At 43.0% G+C, this 23,210-nt stretch overlaps 1 protein-coding gene across 1 annotated transcript in view; it reads left to right on the top strand.

Moving 5' to 3' along the window:
* Positions 1-23,210, top strand: part of LOC138666761 (oocyte zinc finger protein XlCOF7.1-like) — a 195,752-nt gene that overhangs the window by 50,325 nt on the left and 122,217 nt on the right. Inside the window, exons 2-7 of the mRNA XM_069754936.1 lie at positions 7,274-7,422; positions 7,552-7,731; positions 7,814-7,937; positions 8,022-8,119; positions 8,310-8,400; positions 14,397-15,509. Coding sequence (XP_069611037.1) covers positions 7,274-7,422; positions 7,552-7,731; positions 7,814-7,937; positions 8,022-8,119; positions 8,310-8,400; positions 14,397-15,509 — 1,755 coding nt within the window. The remainder of the gene's footprint in view (positions 1-7,273; positions 7,423-7,551; positions 7,732-7,813; positions 7,938-8,021; positions 8,120-8,309; positions 8,401-14,396; positions 15,510-23,210) is intronic.

The following is a 23,210-nucleotide window of genomic DNA, read 5'->3' as shown; positions in this document are numbered from 1 at the left end:
GAGTGGCATAATCTAGTACTACCAAAATGTACTGATGTCCCCTGGCAGATTTAACTAATGGACCCACTATATCCATTGCTATCCTCTCGAAGGGCACCTCTATTATTGGTAAGGGCACAAGGGGGCTTCTAAAATGTGACATAGGTGTGGTCAATTGACACGTAGGACAGGACTGACAATACCTGGTCACGTCCCCCCCTAGACCCGGCCAAAAGAAACGCTGCAGAATATGGTGTTTTGTTTTTTCTCCGGCCAGGTGTCCTCCCAAGGGATGTTTATGTGCCAGTTCCAAAACTACCTGGCGAAAGGACTTGGGCACCACTAGTTGCTCTACCGCCACCCCTCGCACTTTGTCTATGTGATACAGCATACCCTGTTGCACAGCTAGATGTGGGAACTCATTTTGAGCCCCTGGGTACAATGGTCTTCCCTCAGAGACCTTTACATTTTCCCATGCCCTTGCCAGAGTAGGGTCCTGGTGTTGAGCGGTCCCGAACTTACCACGGGCCACCTCAAGACCTGGCATTTCTATAGCCTCCTCTAGTTCACTTGCGTCGCCTGCATATACAGCCAGAGGTGAGTCTACAGATTCTGGAGTTACCTCTGAGATGGACTCCCCCCCCTCTTGCTGCAATAGCTCAGGGGTTAGCCCCGCGGCACCCTCAACTAGAGTGCTCATGCCATTTTTAAGGCTCCACAAGTCCCAAAATAAGGGAAAGTCTCTCCCCAATATTACATCATGTCCCATAGACTTTAGGACTGCCGCTTGATGTCTTTTGGTTCCTACTGGCGTGGCAAGGGTGACCCAGGCAGTGGGGTAGTTTTTTATATCGCCATGGATGCAACTATTGCCCAGGGTTGAGTTCGTTAGGACTCTAGGGTCCACCAAACTGGCATGTACCAGAGTTACTTGACTGCCAGAATCCAAGATGGCATTCACACTATGGCCGTCGACCTCGAGGCAACACACGTGTCGTTCATTTCCTGTGAGGACCTCTGCAACACAGACCGACTGTACATATAACGAAAGGCGTCTCATAGCATTACAGTCCATTGGCTCTGTAGTCATTGGGCAGTTAGCTGCTACATGGCCAAGCCCGTGACATCGCCAACATTGTATAGGTCCTTGCTTCCTCGCCGGAGACGCCTGATAGGATCTGCTGAATTGCTGTGAGACTGTACCGCCTCCATAGTTCTTTGTGGGTCTGCTACCCTTTATTGCAACGTTCTCTTCTTTTGAAGATGAAGTAGGTTTCGCAGTATTTTCTGGCGATTTCTTGGGAGCCCAGCGAGGTGATAATGTCCCTTGGAGTAGGCTTTCGGAAGCATTGTAGCGTTCGACCATATTCACCAACTGGTCGGCTGTATATGGGTCACCTTGTCCAACCCATCTCTGTATCTTAGGGGGCAAGGACCGCAGGTACTTGTCTAGAACAACACGTTCCACCATCTCTGCAGATGTCAAAATCTCTGGTTGCAGCCATTTTTTTTACTAGATGGATAAGATCATGCATTTGTGAGCGGGCTGGCTGATCTTCCACAAAAGTCCATAAATGTACCCTCTGTGCTCGTACATATGTGTTTACTCCCAGCCTTGCCAGGATTTCGCCTTTTAATTTGGTATAGTCCATAGCATCCACTCCATTTAGATCGTAATAGGCCTTTTGTGGGTCCCCGCTCAAAAATGGCGCAACCACTTCAGCCCACATGTCCACCGGTAAATGCTCACGTTCTGCAATACGTTCAAATACGGTGAGATACGCTTCTACATCATCGTCAGCAGTCATTTTAAGCAGGGTTTTTTGTACGGCTTTCCGTGAACCAGCAACACTTTGTGCATGATCCCTCTCATCTCGGGGCTGCCGAATCAAAGCCTGCTTTATTGCATTCAACTGCTCTTGCTGAATCTGGTTTTGCTGGTCCAGGGCTTGCTGGAAGTAAGTATTGGTCTGCTGTTGTTGAACATTTGCCTGCAATAACTGTTTCACTAGTTCCTCCATATTACTGGACTCTTGGCTCTTCAAAAGCACCGGAGCTTTCAGCCAGGACATACACAGAGCACATTATCTGCAGTCACAGTCCAACAGCCACTATGCCCGCATTCTCCACCATTTGTGGAGATATAGCTCATCAGGGATCTCTGCTTTGGCCCAAGCAGGTGGCTATGGAGTCACAACGAACAATAGCAGGCTAGCGAGTTCCACACAGGTATGTGTCAGGTGTATTTATTGTACACATTTGCCGTACAATGTTACACGTGCCAAACATAAAATAAAATGTCTAAGGCCGTCTGGCCACTAACTAACAACAAGATACTAACTGCAAAATAAACCTACACAACAAGAAAGAAGTTTGTGCAACCTTACTGTGTCAGCTTCCCAGACCAGCAGATGAGAGACTGAGATCCCAGCAGTTCCTGATTATATCAGCTGAATCAGACAGGAGTCAAAAGCTGGATTGAATGTGTGGAAGGGAAGCACCAGTCCTTTCAGGCTGATCACTAAAGAAAACCAGGACCGGATTACAGTGAAATAAACAGCTTCACAATCAATACCGTGATACATATGAAATGAAACGGGGAGAAACATATCTGTTTTCTAGTACTTCTCCCCTTGGAACCTCACAATATATAAAGCAGAAAATGTGTGACTGCCTCACAGACTGTTCTAGTTGTCCATAGCAACCAATCAGAGCTCAGCTTTCACTTTATCTCAGAAGCTTCAATGCTGAAAGATGCACTCTGGTTGCTATAGGTAACCAGAACGATGTTACTGTGAGGCAAGTCTCATAAATGAGGCCCCAGTTACTTCTGCAACAGCTGTTGCTATAAAAACAGACTTTAGAGTGACTTATCAGGTTGCCCACCTTAGCGACTATGTGGTTGCTGACCCTTTAAGAACGACTCTTTGGTGCTGTCCCGTCTAGATCTTTAGAACCTTTTGGGAAACAACTGAGGTTTTGCATTCAGCATACCAACACTCATTTTCTCCTATATTTCTCTAGAGGTCTCAATTCTGGGGGCTAAATCTCGTGAAGGGGGATATTTTGTGTTTTAATGTTCGCAGTATTTTTAGTCTGGTGTTAAAGACGGGCAAAGCAAAATTTCCCTAAAAGCAGGTGTAAAATGTGTTTTTTTTATTCCATGGGCTAGTACACACAGATATTCTGCTTTATATATATATTTAAAGAAAAATATTATTATTATTTATTATTATAGCGCCATTATTCCATGGCGCTTTACATGTGAGGATGGGTATACATAATAAAAACAAGTACAGTACAATACAAGTCACAATGGTACAGGAGGAGAGAGGATCTTACCGGTAAGGGATTACAATCTACAAGGGTTAGGTGAGGATACAATAGGCGAGGATAGAGCTGGTCGTGCAGTGGCTTGGTCGAGCAATGGTTACTGTAGGCTTGTCGGAAGAGGTGGGTCTTCAGGTTCTTTTTAAAAGTTTCGATGGTAGGCGAGAATCTAATATGTTGTGGTAGAGAGTTCCAGAGTAGGGGGATGCGCGGGAGAAATCTTGTATGCGATTGTGGGAAGAGGAGATAAGAGGGGAGTAGAGAAGGAGATCTTATGAGGTTCGGAGGTTGCATGCAGGTAAGTACCGGGAGACGAGGTCACAAAGTTGTATGGTGGAGACAGGCTGTGGATGGCTTTGGATGTCATGGTTAGGATTTTGAACTGGAGTCTTTTGGTGTAATGGGGAGCCAGTGCAGGGATTGACAGAGGGGAGAGGCCAGGGAATAGCAGGGGGACAAGTGGATTACTTGAGCAGCAGAGTTTAGAATAGATTGGAGTGGTGTGAGAGTGTTAGAGGGGAGGCCACAGAGCAGGAGGCTGCAGTAGTCAAGGCGGGAGATTATGAAGGCATGGACTAGCATTTTTGCAGATTCTTTGTTGAGGAATGTACAGATCTGTGAAATATTTTTGAGTTGAAGTTGGCAGGAAGTGGAAAGGGCTTGTATATGTGGTTTGAAAGAGAGATCAGTGTCAACGATAACCCCGAGGCAGCTAGCTTCTGGGACTGGGGAGAGTGGGCAGCCGTTTACTGTCCATTGGGGGAATTGAGTAAGATGGGGAAAGATGATGAGTTCTGTTTTATCCATATTCAGTTTTAGAAATCTAGCAGAGAAGAAGGATGAAATAGCAGACAGACATTGTGGGATTCTGGTTAGTAGGGTGGTGATATCTGGTCCAGATATGTAGATCTGTGTGTCATCAGCATGAAGGTGATACTGAAAGCCGTGAGATTTTATGAGCTGTCCCAGGCCGAAGGTGTAAATGGAGAAGAGCACTGGCCCTAGGACTGAACCTTGCGGGACTCCGACAGATAGGGGGGCGGTGAGGAGGTGGTGTGCGAGTGGGAGATGCTGAATGTCCGGTCTGTCAGGTATGACGCGATCCAAGATAGGGCCAAATCTGTGATGCCAAGAGATGAGAGGGTCTGTAGTAATAGGGAATGGTCCACTGTGTCAAAGGCAGAGGACATGTCCAGGAGGAGGAAGACAGAGTAGTATCGCTTGGCCTAAACAGTTAATAGGTCATTGGTGACCTTAGGGCAGTTTCAGTAGAGTGGTGTGACCGGAAGCCAGATTGTAAGCTGTCAAAGAGGGAGCAAGAGAGGTGGGCGGACAGTTCAAGATGGACATGTTGTTCCAGTAGTTTTGAGGCATAAGGGAGAAGTGATACGGGGCGATAGCTAGATACAGAGGATGGGTCAAGGGAGGGCTTTTTGAGAATAGGTGTGATATAGGCATGTTTAAAGCTTGAGGGGAAAACACCAGTTGTTAGTGATAGGTTGAAGAGATGGGTTAGGGTTGGGATGAAGACTGTGGTGAGGTTTGGGATGAAGTGTGATGGGATTGGGTCAAGTGCACAGGTGGTGAGATGTGATCTTGAGAATATAGTGGAGAGTTTATCTTCTGTAATGGTGAAGTAGGTTTTGGAGGTGGAGGGCTGGGCAGTTAGGAGGAAGGGCTCTGGGGGTTGTCGACCAAAACTGTCTCTGATGTTATAAATCTTCCGCTTGAAAAATGAGGCAAAGTCTTCAGCTGAGATAAGTGGAGAGGGAAGAGGTGCTGGGGGACGGAGGAGGGAATTGAAGATTTTGAATAGCTGTTAAGGGTTGTGAGACAGGGAGGATATGAGAGATGAGAAATAGGTTTGTTTTGCTGTGGCAAGTGTGGCCTTGAAAGTAGTGAGGGACTAATTGAATGCGATGAAGTCCTCGTTGGAGTAGGATCTTTTACACCTCCGCTCAGCAACCCTGGAAGCCTGTCTCAGTTCTTTGGTCAGGCTGGTGTGCCAGGGCTGTCTATTTATTTTACGAGCTTTGGTATGTGTGAGAGGGGCAACTGATTCCAGAGCTGCAGCTATTGTGTTATATAGAGTGGCAGCGGCATCCACATTGTGTAAGGAACTTTTGTCTGTAAGAGGGAGAATGGATTCAGACAGTGAGTGTAGATCAAGGTTTTTAAAATTTATGCGAGGGTGTGCGAGTTTGTGGAGTGGGGAAAAATATGGTAGGTTTTATTAGTAGGTTTAAAGAAGAAAACTAAATACTGTAAAATTATAAATCTGCTCATATGTTTCCCTTATTATCTCCAGTAATTGTATTACACAGGATTTTATGATCAGAAAGAACACAAGAAAAGGATATGCACAAACTGGGATCAACCATATATAATAAATTTTATTTTAACAAATCATTACAGCAAAAAGGCAATAAACAGGACACACAATTAAAAACATTTAAAAACAAAACAGACCAACCCTCTTCCTCCAGGACTAAATGATGTACATGAACATACAAATAATGCACAGGGCATGAGATCAGAATAGCACAATCATATAGTCCAAAATGGTCACAATAAAAATGATCAAAGCCCCGTGCTATAACCCGTCTAGACCCCTACTATAGCAGTAATGGAATAAGATCTATAGCCCCTAATTGGAGAGCAGGCATGCGAAAAGAGTGCACAGAATATCACCACAACCAATAAGATGCTGCACCATATGTACGCACGTCTGCTACACCCCTGAATATTGACAACCCCTATCATACATCACCTAATATGGGATCGAATCCAGATCAATACCAATCCAGTCCCTTGGTAGCCAGGGTACTGAAAGGGAAGGGGTTGCCAGAAAGGCAGGTACACAAAATCCGTGTACCCCTTAGAAGGGCTGAAATGTACGGGGAGGGGTAACTGACAGAAGAAAGTCCAAGAGGGGGGTGACGGCCCCACGCGTATCTACGCTACTACGGCGTCTTCGTCAGGGGAAGGTTGTAGAAATTATGTCCCACATACGCCTTTTATATATACACCATAACACAAAAATAAATTTCACCTGTGAGGCTGTGGCGGCGTTGTAATGGATGTCCGGCGTGTAACAAGCCGGACATCCATTACAACGCCGCCACAGCCTCACAGGTGAAATTTATTTTTGTGTTATGGTGTATATATAAAAGGCGTATGTGGGACATAATTTCTACAACCTTCCCCTGACGAAGACGCCGTAGTAGCGTCGATACGCGTGGGGCCGTCACCCCCCTCTTGGACTTTCTTCTGTCAGTTACCCCTCCCCGTACATTTCAGCCCTTCTAAGGGGTACATGGATTTTGTGTACCTGCCTTTCTGGCAACCCCTTCCCTTTCAGTACCCTGGCTACCAAGGGACTGGATTGGTATTGATCTGGATTCGATCCCATATTAGGTGATGTATGATAGGGGTTGTCAGTATTCAGGGGTGTAGCAGACGTGCGTACATATGGTGCAGCATCTTATTGGTTGTGGTGATATTCTGTGCACTCTTTTCGCATGCCTGCTCTCCAATTAGGGGCTATAGATCTTATTCCATAACTGCTATAGTAGGGGTCTAGACGGGTTATAGCACGGGGCTTTGATCATTTTTATTGTGACCATTTTGGACTATATGATTGTGCTATTCTGATCTCATGCCCTGTGCATTATTTGTATGTTCATGTACATCATTTAGTCCTGGAGGAAGAGGGTTGGTCTGTTTTGTTTTTAAATGTTTTTAATTGTGTGTCCTGTTTATTGCCTTTTTGCTGTAATGATTTGTTAAAATAAAATTTATTATATATGGTTGATCCCAGTTTGTGCATATCCTTTTCTTGTGTTCTTTCTGATATTGTTTATATGCACATGGCTGATCGCCTTTATATTATGTGCGGTGCCCGCCTTTCTTTGTTGTTTGTACAGGATTTTATGATGTTACATAGGTTCATCTTCTCATTCAGGTCTCTACAATATTCTCTCAGTGAATGAAGATCTTCTATATAAGAGAATTTTCCTGAATTGCCCATCAAGGATTGATATGGACAGAGACAAGATGGTGGAGAGGATATTACATCTCACCCTAGAGATCATCTTCCGGCTTACTGGAGAGGTGAGAGATTCTGATGACATCACATTACATCATTCTTATCAATGGAAATAACAGATGGACAGAACTGGAGAGGTGAGGACTCCAGAAATGTCTCTAGTGAGATTTATTAATGTGTCTCTCCATAACCAGGCTTACACAGTAGTGAAGAAGACCTCTAGTGAGCACTGCCAGGACCCTGTGACTCAGGGATGGGGAGAACCCCTGAGCCTAATAATGGGGCCTCAACCTCCCCCCCTGATACATGAGGACATCAATGACCAAAATATCCTTCAACTCACCTACAAGATGATTGAGCTTCTGACTGGAGAGGTGACACTGCTGGGAATGCTGGGACGTTATACAGTAACGCTATGAAGGGATTGGGGAATGACGGTATCATTGTATGTGTCAGGTTCCTATAAGGTGTCAGGATGTCACTGTCTATTTCTCCATGGAGGAGTGGGAGTATTTAGAAAAACACAAAGATCTGTACAAGGACATCATGATGAAGGTTCCCCAGCCCCACACATCACCAGGTAATAGGACTAAACACACACTGCCTATAATTATCTGTATGTAAAGAATTAATTCAGTCCCTACAGTATATGTGTTTACTCCAGATCTATCCAGTAAGAGGACAACAACAGAGAGATGTCCCCAACCTCTTCTTCCACAGGACTGTAAACAAGAAGATCTCAATGTTACTCTGGATCATCAGGTACATGAAGAGAAGGTCTCCCCTATGATGTGTAGATGGCTGTGAAAGTCTTGTGCTCAATTTTGTTTTTTTTCCATCAGTATAATATGTTTTATACTTGTGTAATGAGAACAGCAGAGATGGCAGGATTAGAGCTGATCATAGATGTGACTTCTTCATCTGTCTGTGACTTTTACAATATTTGTTTCAGGGTGAAGATCTGACCCATATTAATACTACAGAGACAAATTTGAGGAGTGATGATCTGTGTAAAGAGGAGATTCCTACATATGGTTACCCAGGTGAGTAGTAACCACTAATTGCAGAGAAGTCACAGATTCTTCTCCGCCGTCTGTGCCTGCTTTATCGGTGGTGTAGTGGTCGGCCGTACTACAATCACCATTTTCTTCTAGAATATGGCATATTTAATCACCCAAAACTGTTCAAATTAATTTGGGTATTGAAAGCCTTTTACTATAGAACTTACAACATGGAGGATCCACCTACCCCTGGGATTAGAAGACGCTGACCCTTACCTGCCCAGATCTGTAAACTGCAAAGCCAAATGACAGCGTATGTTGTGCTAACAAGATAAAAAAATCACTTGAAGAAAAATATTACGATGAGCTTGTAAGAAAAAGTGGAGGGTAATGATGCTATTGGCTTCCTAGAACCCTGATATCTTATTGGATGAATCTCCCTTATCTCCCTTCTGTGTTTCTGAATGTGCTCTTATGGTTCTTACAAGACCAGGTCCAGTCTTTCTGACCAAACTTCACTTTTATGATCAACAACATTGAATGTACAGTGAGGGCCAAGTGTGAATTTCTGTGCAATAACAACAGAGTTTCCCTTTATCCTAACTTTTCAATTTATTTTTAAACCGACTATCTTCAAGGAGCATTGTGATAAACTACATATAAAACATTACACCTGTGCCATGATATAACTCTAAGTTGTGCATGGTTCATGGCTGTAATATACATTTATTCACACCACCAGGAGATGTGTTGGCATAGCTCGAGCCCTGGTTTCATGGATTCACTCCACATCATAAATTCCATTATGTTTTCGATCCCAAGGAAATCAGATTACAACACAATCTCTCCTGAAATGGGGAGCACTAATACTTTCTCTACTCTTCTGGTCAGAACTCACAGTAACTCCAATAGTCCACCATAAATGAGTGCAACTCCGGTTTAGTGTTGGAGCTCTCCTCTCAAACATATGTTGTTGTTAAAGATGCAACATAGAATAAAAAAGTCTCTTTTTACTGGTTCATTCTGTATAATAGTTTGATTGTGGTGGGATCGGCCTGCCTCACTTATGTGATTCTACAATTTAAAAAGAGGACTCTATTTCCTCTGCCAAATGCCCGAGATCTAAATTTAAGACACATCATCTCTTCACTATTATAAAAAGTTCTCTTTAAATGTCTAATATTTCTTCTTGAAATTCATCTGACAGAAAATATTGGCCCTTACGATAGTTTAGATTGCCAAGAGCCATCAAACCCCATACACTAATTACCCCAGAGAGGTTTCACCACTAGTTACTCATTTTTTATTTAAGAAGACTGTTGCGTTTGATCATCATCAGTAGATGTGTTGTTGTCTATAGTCAGTTTTTGACTACAGTACTTAGTGCCCAAAATACTCTTGATTTAACCACTTCCCGGAGCCAGTTTTGTGTTTTTTAACCCCTTTGTGACAGAGCCAACTTGCAGCTTAATGACCAGGCCAATTTTTACAATTCTGACCACTGTCACTTTATGGGATTATAACTCCAAATCCCTTTAACGGATTCCAATGATTCTGAGATTGTTTTTTTCGTGACTTATTGTACTTCATGTTAGTGGTAAAATTTATTTGATATGACAAAACATTTTAAAATTTTGTAATTTTCAAACTTGTAATTTTTATGCCCTAAAATCAGAGAGATCTGTCACACAAAATACTTAATAAATAACATTTCCTACATGTATACTTTACATCAGCACAATTTTGGAAACCAATTTTTTTTTTAAGGAAGTTATAAGGGTTAAAAGTTGACCAGCGACTCCTCATTTTCACAACAAAATTTGCAAAACTTTTTTTATGGACCACATTACATTTAAAGTCACTTTGAGGGGTGTACATGACAGAAAATACCCAAAAGTGACACCATTCTAAAAACTGGACCTCTCAAGGTGCTCAAAACCACATTCAAGAAGTTTATTAACCCTTTACGTGCTACACTGGAACTGAAGCAATGTGGAAGGAACGAATTAACATTTAACTTTTTGTACAAACATTTTACTTTAGAACAAAATTTTTTTACTTTCACAAGTGTAGAAAGAGAAAATGAACCACAAAATTTGTTGTACAATTTGTCCTGAGTACGCCAATACACCATATGTGTGGGTAAACCACTGTTTGGACGCACGTCAGAGCTCGGAAGGGGAGGAGCGCTGTTTGACTTTTTCAATGCAGAATTGGCTGGAATTGAGATCGGATGCCATGTCGTGTTTGGAGATCCCCTGATGCGCCTAAACAGTGGAAACCCCCACAAGGGACACGATTTTGGAAATTAAACCCCTTAAGTAACTTATCTAGATGTGTGGTGAGCACTTTGAACCCCCAAGTGTTTCACAGAAGTTTATAACACAGAGCCGTGAAAATAAATAATCATTTTGTTTTCCACAAAAATGATTTTTAGCCCACAAATTTTTATTTTCACAAGGGTAACAGGAGAAATCGGACCCTAAAAGTTGTTGTCCAGTTTGTCCATAGTGCGCTGGTACCCCATATGTGGGAGAAAACTACTGTTTGGGCACACGTTGGGGCTCGGAAGAGAAGTAGTGACATTTTTTAATGCAGACTTTGATGGAATGGTCTGCGGGCATCATGTTGCATTTGCAGAGCCCTTGGTGTTCCTATACAGTATTAACCCTCATAAGTGACCCCATTTTGGAAACTAGACACCCCAAGGAGTTTGTCTTGATGTGTGGTGAGCACTTTGAACTCCCAAGTGCTTCACAGAAGTTTATAACGCAGAGCCGTGAAAATAAAAAATCACTTTTTTTTCCACAAAAATTATTTTTTTAGCCCACACTTTTTTTTTATTTTCCCAAGGGTAACAGGAGTAATTGGACCCCAAAAGTTGTTGTCCAATTTGTTCTGAGTATGCTGATGCCCCATATGTGGGGGTAAACTACTGTTTGGGTGTACGGCAGAGCTCAGAATGGCGGGAACACCATTTGACTTTTTCAATGCAAAATTGTCTGGATTCAATGGTGGCGCGATGTCACAATTGGAGACCCCCTGATGTATCTAAACAGTGGAAACCCCCCAATTCTAACTACAACACAACTCTAATCCCAACCCAAACCATAACCCTAATAACATGCCCAACCCTAATCCCAACCCTAACCACGACCCTAACCCCAACACACCCCTAACCTCAACCCTAATCATAACCCTAATCCCAACCCTAACCACAAACCTAACCCCAACACACCCCTAACCCTAATCCCAACCCTAATCCAAACCCTAACCCTAATCCCAACCTTAACCATTATCCCAACCGTAACCCTTATCCTAATCCCAACTCTAACCCTAATTCCAACCCTAATCCCAACTCTAACCCTAATCCCAACCCTAACCCTAATCCCAACCCTAACCCTAACTTTAGCCCCAACCCTAACCCTAACTTTATCCCAACTCACTTTATCCCAACTCACTTTAGCCCAACTGTAACCCTAATGGGAAAATGGAAATAGATATATTTTTTTATTTTATTATTTTTCCCTAATTAAGGGGGTGATAAAGGGGGGTTAATTTAATATTTTTTTTACTTTGATCATTGTGATAGGGTCTATAACGGTGACCAAAATGAACCAAAAGGAAAAATCTCCCTATTGTTGCCTTGTGCCGGCCAGCAGATCTTGACGGGCGCACTGCGCATCTGCCTGCCATTTTCTTCCCGGAAGAAGACGCGGGGGGACAAAGGAGGATGAAAGCAGGCCCAAGCATACCGTGGGACACCGGGAGGTACAGGGGGGATCGGGGACCCTATTTCTGTCTCCTCTGATGTGCGATCACATCAGAGGAGAGCAAAATTAAATGGCAAATTGCACTTTTTTTGTGGTCGCTGTTAATAATCGCAACCTTAGCGTCGGTAAAAACCAACCCGAATCATGTTCTCTGCGGCCGCTGCTACTCCCAGCAGCCGAGACCCCGGAGAAATTCCGACTCTGGGGAGCACAATACACTTTTTCCACAGCGCCATTAATTAATGGTGCTGTGGTTTAAGTACCCTTAACTACCACTGTTAAAAGGCGTATTGGCAGTTAATCAGTGCCCATTTTTCAAATCTGACGTGTGTCACTTTGTATGGTGATAACTTTGGAATTCTTCACAAATGATAATAGGAAACAAATGGAACTAACAAATTATTTTCAAAATTCTCTTTAATCCGACAATACCCTATAAATGTTTTGTACACTACTGTCTTGGCACATGGCAAGTTTAGAAGAGAAGGAGTGCTGCTTAGCTATTTGAATGCAGATCTTGCTGGAATAGTTTTCAGACACAATGTATTGGGGGCACTGTTCATGGTCACCTGACAGCTCAAAAGATGGCCACCATGAACAGGCTTTGCGCTACCTAATCCGATTTCCAGATCCCAAGGATTACCGTACTCGTCACCCTTTTACCCCTCTACAAGAATCTGGACTTACACAGAGACCCCTATGCTTGGGCCACGGTGTTACTTGCTGTTCTGTGGCATGAGATCTCAAGATTAGTTAGATAGCTGAGTCAGAACCAGGAAAGCAGAGAAAATACAAAAATCAAAAGACGCAAGAGTCAGTAAACGGGCCGGTGTTACAACAGCAAACAAATATACAGCTCTGGCAAAAATTAAGAGACCACTGCAAAATGTTTAGTTTGTCAAATTTTTCTCTTTATAGGTACATTTTTGAGTAAAATGTAAATTGTTCTTTTATTCTATAAACTTCTGACAACATGTCTCCGAATTTCCAAGCAATAAATTTTGTATTTTTTTCTGACAAAGAAAAATAATCAAAATGAAAAAATAACCCGTGTTTTCAGACCTCAAATAATGAAAAGAAAACAAGCTCATAATCATTTAGAAAGAACAATACCGATGTTTTAACTCAGGAAGATTTCAGAAATCAATATTTTAGGAGTAACCATGATTTTTAATCACAGCTTTCATTCGTCTTGGCATGCCTTCCACCAGTCTTTCACACTGCTTCTGATGCAAATATTTGAGCAGTTCTTCTTTCTTTGATGGCTTGTGACTATCCATTATCCTCTTGATTACATTCCAGAGGTTTTCAATGGGGTTCAGGCCTTGAGATTGAGCTGCCCATGGCAGGGTTTTGATGTGATTGTCTCTTTATTTTTGCCAGAGCTGTACAAGCCGGGAGCTGAGCACAGAGGTACTGAAACAGAGGAGAACAAGGATGTATCTGACAGTTTCCAGCAATATGCTTTGATCTTTAGTAGGGTGTGGTGCGGTCCAATTGGTGGAAGCAGGTAGCAGATTACTGCAGCTGGACAGCACACACCCATACTGCCAGACAGGATGGTACTACTGGCACTAGCAACCCTAATCTTAGTGGTCGGACAGAGACTGCACCGCCCAGAGCTTCTTGTTCCAACGTCTCCTCCATTACCAGCACTGCATGCAGAATGAATACGGCAGAAGCAGACATCATAGGGGCAGGTCCCAGAGGAGATGTGACACACCATTAGCCGAAGCCCTAAAATGACAAAATATCAGAAAACCAGAGCAGTAGAAATCCCCATAAAGTGACTCTATTTTGGAAATTTTAAGTCTCAGTGAATTAATCTCTAGGAGTAGTGACTATTTTGAATCCACAACCACTTTCTGGAAATTACTACACAGCAGATATTGGAGAGTGAAAATTGCACATTTGCCATTTTATTGCCCAACATATAGTACTCAGATTGTGCTCCAGGATGCACACCGTAAATTAAGTTGGCTCTTCTCCCTATAATAATGCCAAATACATGGATGCTAAATATGGTTTTGGCACACCGCAAGACTCAGACGCGAGGGAAAGATTTGATTTTGGGAGAGCGGATATTGCTGGAATGATTTAAGGAAGCCATGTTTTCTATTAGACTGATTTGTCATTGTCTTGGTGAATAATTCAGTATTTTTGCATAACTTGCTATTTTTATGGATAGTTTCAGTAGAAATGTTCAAAAATATAAAATTCAATGATATTTTATTAAAAAGTAATTATTTGTTTTATTTTTGCTAGATGACTGCACCAGGAGATCAGAAGTACAACTGGCATCTTCACAGAAATCACAATTTGTTATGCACCAGAGAAGTCAGAGAGGGAAGAAGCAATTTTCATGTTCAGAATGTGGGAAATGTTTTACACAGAAATCAGATTTGGTTAAGCACCAGAGAACTCACACAGGGGAGAAGCCTTTTTCCTGTTCAGAATGTGGGAAATATTTTACACAGAAATCACATTTTGTTAATCACCAGAGAATTCACACAGGGGAGAAGCCTTTTTCATGTTCAGAATGTGGGAAATGTTTTAACCTGAAATCAGATTTGGTTAAGCACCAGCGAACTCACACAGGAGAGAAGCCTTTTTCATGTTCAGAATGTGGAAAACGTTTTATCCAGAAATCAGATTTGGTTAAGCACCAGAGAATTCACACAGGGGAGAAGCCTTTTTCATGTTCAAAATGTGGGAAATGTTTTAAACAGAAGTCAGATTTGGTTAAGCACCAAAGAACTCACACAGGGGAGAAGCCTTTTTCCTGTTCAGAATGTGGGAAGTATTTTGCACAGAAATCAGATTTGGTTAATCACCAGAGAACTCACACAGGAGAGAAGCCTTTTTCCTGTTCAGAATGTGGGAAATATTTTACACACAAATCAAATTTTGCTAAGCACCTGAGAATTCATACAGGAGAGAAGCCTTTTTCCTGTTCAGAATGTGGAAAATATTTTAATCAGAAATCATATCTTGTTATACACCAAAGGAAACACACAGGGGAGAAGCCTTTTTCATGTTCAGAATGTGGGAAGTGTTTTAGACAGAAATCAGATTTAGTTATGCACCAGAGAACTCACACAGGGGAGAAGCCTTTTTCCTGTTCAGAATGTGGGAAATGTTTTACACGGAAATCCCATTTCGCTATGCACCAGAGAATTCACACAGGGGATAAGCCTTTTTCATGTTCAGAATGTGGAAAATGTTTTATCCAGAAATCAGATTTGGTTAAGCACCAGAGAACTCACACAGGGAAGAAGTTTTTTTCTTGTTCAGAATGTGGGAAATGTTTTAACCAGAAAGCACATCTTGATGGTCACCAGAGAACCCACACAGAGGAGAATCATTTTTCATGTTATTAATGTGGGAAATACTTTCCATGGAAATCAACTTTTAATAAACATCAGAATGTCATGATTCCTCTGCTAAGTGTGTTTTTGGTGCATTGACTGACAGCTCAGTTGTCCAATCTGAAGCTGAGCTTCTTTCTGGTGTTTCCTATTCCAGGTGATTTCTCAACTACTTAGCTGAGCTGTCAGTTCCAGACCTATACCTGAAGTAATATCTGCTCAGTGGTTTGTCTTGTTGATCTTTTTTGCCTGACCTTGGACCTCGTTCTAACCATCCGTTTTCCAAGCCACTTTGCTCTGATCCGCTATCTTCCTGGTATTCTGACATCAGACCGTGACCTGACTTCACTTTTGTCTTTTCCCTTTAGTTTACTATGTGCTCTCTTGGTATTTGACCCCGGTATGTTTTAGTACCCTGGCTCATGGCCTGTCCAGGAGTAGTGACTAGCATCACATTACATCTGGTGTATGCTTTATTTCTCCCCGACCAATGGATACAGTTCATACACTTTATGATCAGGTGGCAAATCTGACCCAGATGGTCCAGGGTCTGGCCAGTGAGCATCAGAAGATAGAATGTTAACAGTCTCAGCTGCAAGATCAGTTTTCTAGTACTATGGGTGCCTCCCAAAGCTCTCTGCTACCGACTGTAGATATTGCTTCATTACCTTCTGATGTGCAGGTGGTCTCTCCCGAATCAGTAGTTGCACTACCTGATACATTTTCAGGGAAAAAAGACCAGTTTAGGATATGTAGGGAGTACTGTATAGTATTTTTTACCTTTCAATCCTGGTCTTCAGGGAATGAGTCCCAGCAGGTGGGAATAATTATGTGCCTACTGTGAGGGGCCCCCAGAGTTGGGCATTTTCTTTTTTCCTACTAGCCCCAGAATGGTCTTCTGTTCATGCATTTTTGAAACCTTAGAGATGATCTGTGACAAACCAGACATAATCCAGATTGCGGATGCAGGGATCATAAATCTTACACAAGGGGTCCGCACCGCTGGGGATTATAGTTCCAAGTTCCGGCAGTGATCCACCAATGTGCTGTAGAATGATGCAGCTCCTATGTGCCAGTTCTGCAGAGGCCTCTCAGATACTTGAGGGGAGTTTTGTACTCGTTTGGGGATCCATCTGGCATTCTTTACATCATTTCACCCACAATCAAATGGGCAAGCTGAACATGTTAACCAAAATCTTGAGATTTATCTTAGGTGATTTGTGTATGAGAATCAGGAGGATTGGGTTTCTTACTTACCTCTAGCTTAATTTGCGGTAAATAATCATTGTCACGAGTCTACTGGTAAGTCTCCAATCTTCGGCGCATACCGGTTTCATCCTCAATTAAGCTAATTTAATAGGAATCTTTAGGAATACCTGAGGAAGAACGGTTTTCATCATCAATTATGTCTACATGGCAAGGGGTTCTTGATAATTTGAGGAAGATGGGGTCCAAATATGAGAGTGTGGCCGATCAGAGACGTATGGTGGGTCCAAACCTGTGTTTTGGTGACTTGGTGTGGTTGTCCTCGAGGAACATTAAGTTGAAGGTTCTCTCTTGGAAACTTGGTCCCAGGTTTATCGCTCCTTATAACATTGTGGCCGTCGTCAATTATGTAGCAGTGCTTTGTCGTCCAGCTTTAAGATTCATAATGTATTTTATTGATCTCTACTCAAGAAATACATTGCGTCCTCTGTACCATCACCGCTACCGCCATCTCCGGTCATTGTGGATGGAAACTTCAAATAGCTAAGATCGTTTATTCTTGCTTAGTTCGTCAGTCGCTTCAGTATCTGGTACACTGGAAGGGTTACGGTCCTGAAGAAAGGATGTAGGTACCAGCATCTGATGGTCATGTAGCTATGTTGATCTGGTCTTTTCCCTTGGCAGACCCTGATAAACCCAGTTCTGAGGTTACAGAGGTCCCTCTTTGAAGGTGGGGTACTGTCACGGGTTTACCGTGACAGAGAGTAGCCAGAAAACCACAGCTTCTGATGTTTCCTTCTCCTGCACTGATTAGAAACACTTCACCTGCATATTATATGGTGCAGGTTTCTTTTAGCAGTGCAAGGGTTAATTTGCTCAGTTGAGAGCTCTTGGTAGCTTTCCTGCATTAAGGCTCTCAATTGTTTACTGTTAGCCACTCCCTTCTTCTATATATTCTGTGCCCTGGTAAGCAGTCATTGCCAGAGCTAGCTTCATCCTGCATGGTTTAGGAGATGGTGCTTTGTTTTTGTGGATTTATCTAAGACTGTTGCAAGGTTTAGGTTGTGTGCTAATCCCCTTCCTCACCTACTTTGGTTTTTCCCCATCCTCCACTCCCTGGTGTTTACCTATGTTGTTTGTGTGAGTATATTTGTATGATTGGTATTTCATTTATCCTTGTTTGTATTACCTTGTTAGTCTGGTTGGTGAATTATGGTACACAACTAGTCCCCTCTTCCCTGGGTGTGGGAAGGGTACAGACTGAGTGCATGTTCTGGAGCTAAGGTAAGGTACATGGCCTCAGTGTCTGAACCATCAAAAGTAATCCTTGGAACAGGAAAAGCTAGGGTGCCCCTAGTGTTGGGGACAGGGAAGGAACCTCTGGTCCCGGGATACTGAACAACAGAGTCGTGACACACAAACTCTGCTGTGCCCTCCGGTTCTTTAGGAGAAACGTGAATCTAGTCGACGGCCATTTTGGAAGTTTAGGTCCGAGTAACTGTCTAATAATTCTTTGTTTAGGGCTATCTCTGTACCCACAGGCACCCCTAGGGACTGTGGTGTCAGGATATCTAGTTTGTACATGAACCGGTAGGATGTTGTTTTTTTAGTGTCTAACCTATTAATTCCAAGTGAGTTGGTACACAGGCATAACCTAAACGCTGCCTCTTGCTATTACAGACTATATCAGATGATGGTGCTGAATGTTGTGACGTGCTGAGTAAGGTTTCACACATTTTTGCAATGCTAACCCTACCTTTTTAGCTGCGTTGGCGACTTTATCCTCCCCCTATGTCTTGTGCTTCCACTGAGCCCCGCTGTCAGGTGAGGATGCCATCAGTAGTGTGTCTATCTCCGTGTGCTTGTATTCCCACATTTTAGTATCACACTCCAGTGGCAAAAATAAGGATGGCATGTTGTGGTTGTAGTGGGGATCCAGCAGGGTGGCCAAACAGCAATCAGCACTTTTAACAATCCCGCCAACTCGATGGTCATTGCGCAGTCACAGCAGCATGTATTGCCTAATGTGTGCCATGCTGCCGAGAGGCAATGACAACCTGTCCTTGGTGGGAGGTGTGTAAATTGTATGTGCCCTATCGTCTGTATCCCCTCAGCGACGCTCCAGTGATGCTAGGGAGCTGCTTTGAGTGTCATCCTTCTCTGTACACAATTGTGCCTCATCTTCCTTCTCCTTCTACTCATCCTCCAAAACTGTCCCCTGGCTGGACTGTTGTGTACCTAGCCAATGTTGGTACAGCAACCCATCCTGAAAGACGTGTGGACGCCTGGCCTGATAATGTTGTGCATGGTCCCTTTTCCTCCTCCTCTTCCTCCTGTAACATAGTAACATAGTTAGTAAGGCCGAAAAAAGACATTTGTCCATCCAGTTCAGCCTATATTCCATCATAATAAATACCCAGATCTACGTCCTTCTACAGAACCTAATAATTGTATGATACAATATTGTTCTGCTCCAGGAAGACATCCAGGCCTCTCTTGAACCCCTCGACTGAGTTCGCCATCACCACCTCCTCAGGCAAGCAATTCCAGATTCTCACTGCCCTAACAGTAAAGAATCCTCTTCTATGTTGGTGGAAAAACCTTCTCTCCTCCAGACGCAAAGAATGCCCCCTTGTGCCCGTCACCTTCCTTGGTATAAACAGATCCTCAGCGAGATATTTGTATTGTCCTCTTATATACTTATACATGGTTATTAGATCGCCCCTCAGTCGTCTTTTTTCTAGACTAAATAATCCTAATTTCGCTAATCTATCTGGGTATTGTAGTTCTCCCATCCCCTTTATTAATTTTGTTGCCCTCCTTTGTACTCTCTCTAGTTCCATTATATCCTTCCTGAGCACCGGTGCCCAAAACTGGACACAGTACTCCATGTGCGGTCTAACTAGGGATTTGTACAGAGGCAGTATAATGCTCTCATCATGTGTATCCAGACCTCTTTTAATGCACCCCATGATCCTGTTTGCCTTGGCAGCTGCTGCCTGGCACTGGCTGCTCCAGGTAAGTTTATCATTAACTAGGATCCCCAAGTCCTTCTCCCTGTCAGATTTACCCAGTGGTTTCCCGTTCAGTGTGTAATGGTGATATTGATTCCCTCTTCCCATGTGTATAACCTTACATTTATCATTGTTAAACCTCATCTGCCACCTTTCAGCCCAAGTTTCCAACTTATCCAGATCCATCTGTAGCAGAATACTATCTTCTCTTGTATTAACTGCTTTACATAGTTTTGTATCATCTGCAAATATCGATATTTTACTGTGTAAACCTTCTACCAGATCATTAATGAATATGTTGAAGAGAACAGGTCCCAATACTGACCCCTGCGGTACCCCACTGGTCACAGCGACCCAGTTAGAGACTATACCATTTATAACCACCCTCTGCTTTCTATCACTAAGCCAGTTACTAACCCATTTACACACATTTTCCCCCAGACCAAGCATTCTCATTTTGTGTACCAACCTCTTGTGCGGCACGGTATCAAACGCTTTGGAAAAATCGAGATATACCACGTCCAATGACTCACCGTGGTCCAGTCTATAGCTTACCTCTTCATAAAAACTGATTAGATTGGTTTGACAGGAGCGATTTCTCATAAACCCATGCTGATATGGAGTTAAACAGTTATTCTCATTGAGATAATCCAGAATAACATCCCTCAGAAACCCTTCAAATATTTTACCAACAATAGAGGTTAGACTTACTGGCCTATAATTTCCAGGTTCACTTTTAGAGCCCTTTTTGAATATTGGCACCACATTTGCTATGCGCCAGTCCTGCGGAACAGACCCTGTCGCTATAGAGTCACTAAAAATAAGAAATAATGGTTTATCTATTACATTACTTAGTTCTCTTAGTACTCGTGGGTGTATGCCATCCGGACCCGGAGATTTATCTATTTTAATCTTATTTAGCCGGTTTCGCACCTCTTCTTGGGTTAGATTGGTGACCCTTAATATAGGGTTTTCATTGTTTCTTGGGATTTCACCTAGCATTTCATTTTCCACCGTGAATACCGTGGAGAAGAAGGTGTTTAATATGTTAGCTTTTTCCTCGTCATCTACAACCATTCTTTCCTCACTATTTTTTAAGGGGCCTACATTTTCAGTTTTTATTCTTTTACTATTGATATAGTTGAAGAACAGTTTGGGATTAGTTTTACTCTCCTTAGCAATGTGCTTCTCTGTTTCCTTTTTGGCAGCTTTAATTAGTTTTTTAGATAAAGTATTTTTCTCCCTATAGTTTTTTAGCGCTTCAATGGTGCCATCCTGCTTTAGTAGTGCAAATGCTTTCTTTTTACTGTTAATTGCCTGTCTTACTTCTTTGTTTAGCCACATTGGGTTTTTCCTATTTCTAGTCCTTTTATTCCCACAAGGTATAAACCGCTTACACTGCCTATTTAGGATGTTCTTAAACATTTCCCATTTATTATCTGTATTCTCATTTCTGAGGATATTGTCCCAGTCTACCAGATTAAGGGCATCTCTAAGCTGTTCAAACTTTGCCTTCCTAAAGTTCAATGTTTTTGTGACTCCCTGACAAGTCCCCCTAGTGAAAGACAGGTGAAACTGCACAATATTGTGGTCGCTATTTCCTAAATGCCCAACCACCTGCAGATTTGTTATTCTGTCAGGTCTATTAGATAGTATTAGGTCTAAAAGTGCTGCTCCTCTGGTTGGATTCTGCACCAATTGTGAAAGATAATTTTTCTTGGTTATTAGCAGAAACCTGTTGCCTTTATGGGTTTCACAGGTTTCTGTTTCCCAGTTAATATCCGGGTAGTTAAAGTCCCCCATAACCAGGACCTCATTATGGGTTGCAGCTTCATCTATCTGCTTTAGAAGTAGACTTTCCATGGTTTCTGTTATATTTGGGGGTTTGTAACAGACCCCAATGAGAATTTTGTTACCATTTTTCCCTCCATGAATTTCGACCCATATGGACTCGACATCCTCATTCCCTTCGCTAATATCCTCCCTTAAAGTGGACTTTAGACAAGACTTTACATAGAGACAAACCCCTCCTCCTCTCCGATTTTTACGATCCTTTCTAAACAGACTGTAACCCTGTAAGTTAACTGCCCAGTCATAGCTTTCATCTAACCATGTCTCGGTTATTCCCACTATGTCAAAGTTACCTGTAGATATTTCTGCTTCTAGTTCTTCCATCTTGTTTGTCAGGCTTCTGGCGTTTGCGAGCATGCAGTTTAGAGGATTTTGTTTTGTTCCAATCTCCTCACTGTGGATTGTTTTAGAAATGTTCTTACCTCCCTTCTGAGTATGTTTTCCTGGGTCGTCTTTGTTCGAGTCTAATGTTTTTCTTCCCGTCCCCTCTTCTTCTAGTTTAACGCCCTCCTGATGAGTGTAGCGAGTCTTCTGGCGAATGTGTGTTTCCCAGGTTTGTTGAGGTGTAGTCCGTCTCTGGCGAGGAGTCCATCATACCAGTAATTCACACCGTGGTCCAGGAATCCAAATCCTTGTTGTCTGCACCATCGTCTTAGCCAGTTGTTTGCATCAAGGATCCTGTTCCATCTCCTGGTGCCATGCCCGTCTACTGGAAGGATAGAAGAAAAAACTACCTGTGCATCCAGTTCCTTTACTTTCTTCCCCAACTCTGTGCCACCATCTCATCTATCATCGCTTGAAGCTTTGTTTTTCTAGGAGGCAGAGAAGTTGGATAGTAATGCTAAGGATGATGGCATCATCACTGCAGGCCATGTTGGTGGAGTCCTCAAAGCTGCTCAACACGACACGTCCCGCAAAGAAGGCCACTCATTGGTCGTGAAGTGGTGATGTTCTGCAGAGCAAGTCACCCGTGCGTGTTGCATCTCAAACTACAGTATTGCTTAATGCTGCATGCACAGTCTTTCCGGCATGTGTGAGTTCCACCTTGTGGGTGCGTGACATATGCTGTGAGTGGGAAGGCAGAAGTGAAGCTGCAGTGCAAACAGACGAGCAGCAGCAGGGTTAGAACACAAAAAGCGTGCATAGACAGCCCTCACTTTCTGATGGATGAGGAGACGGTGGAGGAAGTGGAGTAGGAGGAGGAGGAGGCAACATGAACAGACAGCTGACCTAATAGCTAGGGGACGGCCGCGGTGTGCAGTAGGACCCAACTTAATGGATAGGGGTCAGACTCAGTGCTTTATAGCAGCTGACATAATAGCTAGGGGCCGGCCACGGTGCTCAGTAGCAGCCAACTTAATAGCTAGTGTTCGGCCTTTGCACTGATTCCTCTTTTGCTGTGCAGCTGGGGCAGTCTGACCACCACCTCTTCCTCTGAACTGCCCACATAACTCGGAGGGCGTGGACTCCATGTGGAGTCTAGCATCATCACACCTCTCGTCTGTCCTTAACCCTGCTGCACTTCTAATCCACTTCTGTTCTTGCTACTCCTCCACTTCTCCCCTCTGCAAATCCCTTCAATGTCTCCCAGTTCTACAATTTATCCACTTTAAGCAAGCTACTAACACTAACCTACGAAG

This window comes from Ranitomeya imitator, chromosome 2 (genome assembly GCF_032444005.1).
Source record: "Ranitomeya imitator isolate aRanImi1 chromosome 2, aRanImi1.pri, whole genome shotgun sequence".
Lineage (NCBI taxonomy): Eukaryota > Metazoa > Chordata > Amphibia > Anura > Dendrobatidae > Ranitomeya > Ranitomeya imitator.
Note: the sequence above shows the minus strand (reverse complement) of the source record. Positions and strands in the feature narration are given on the sequence as shown.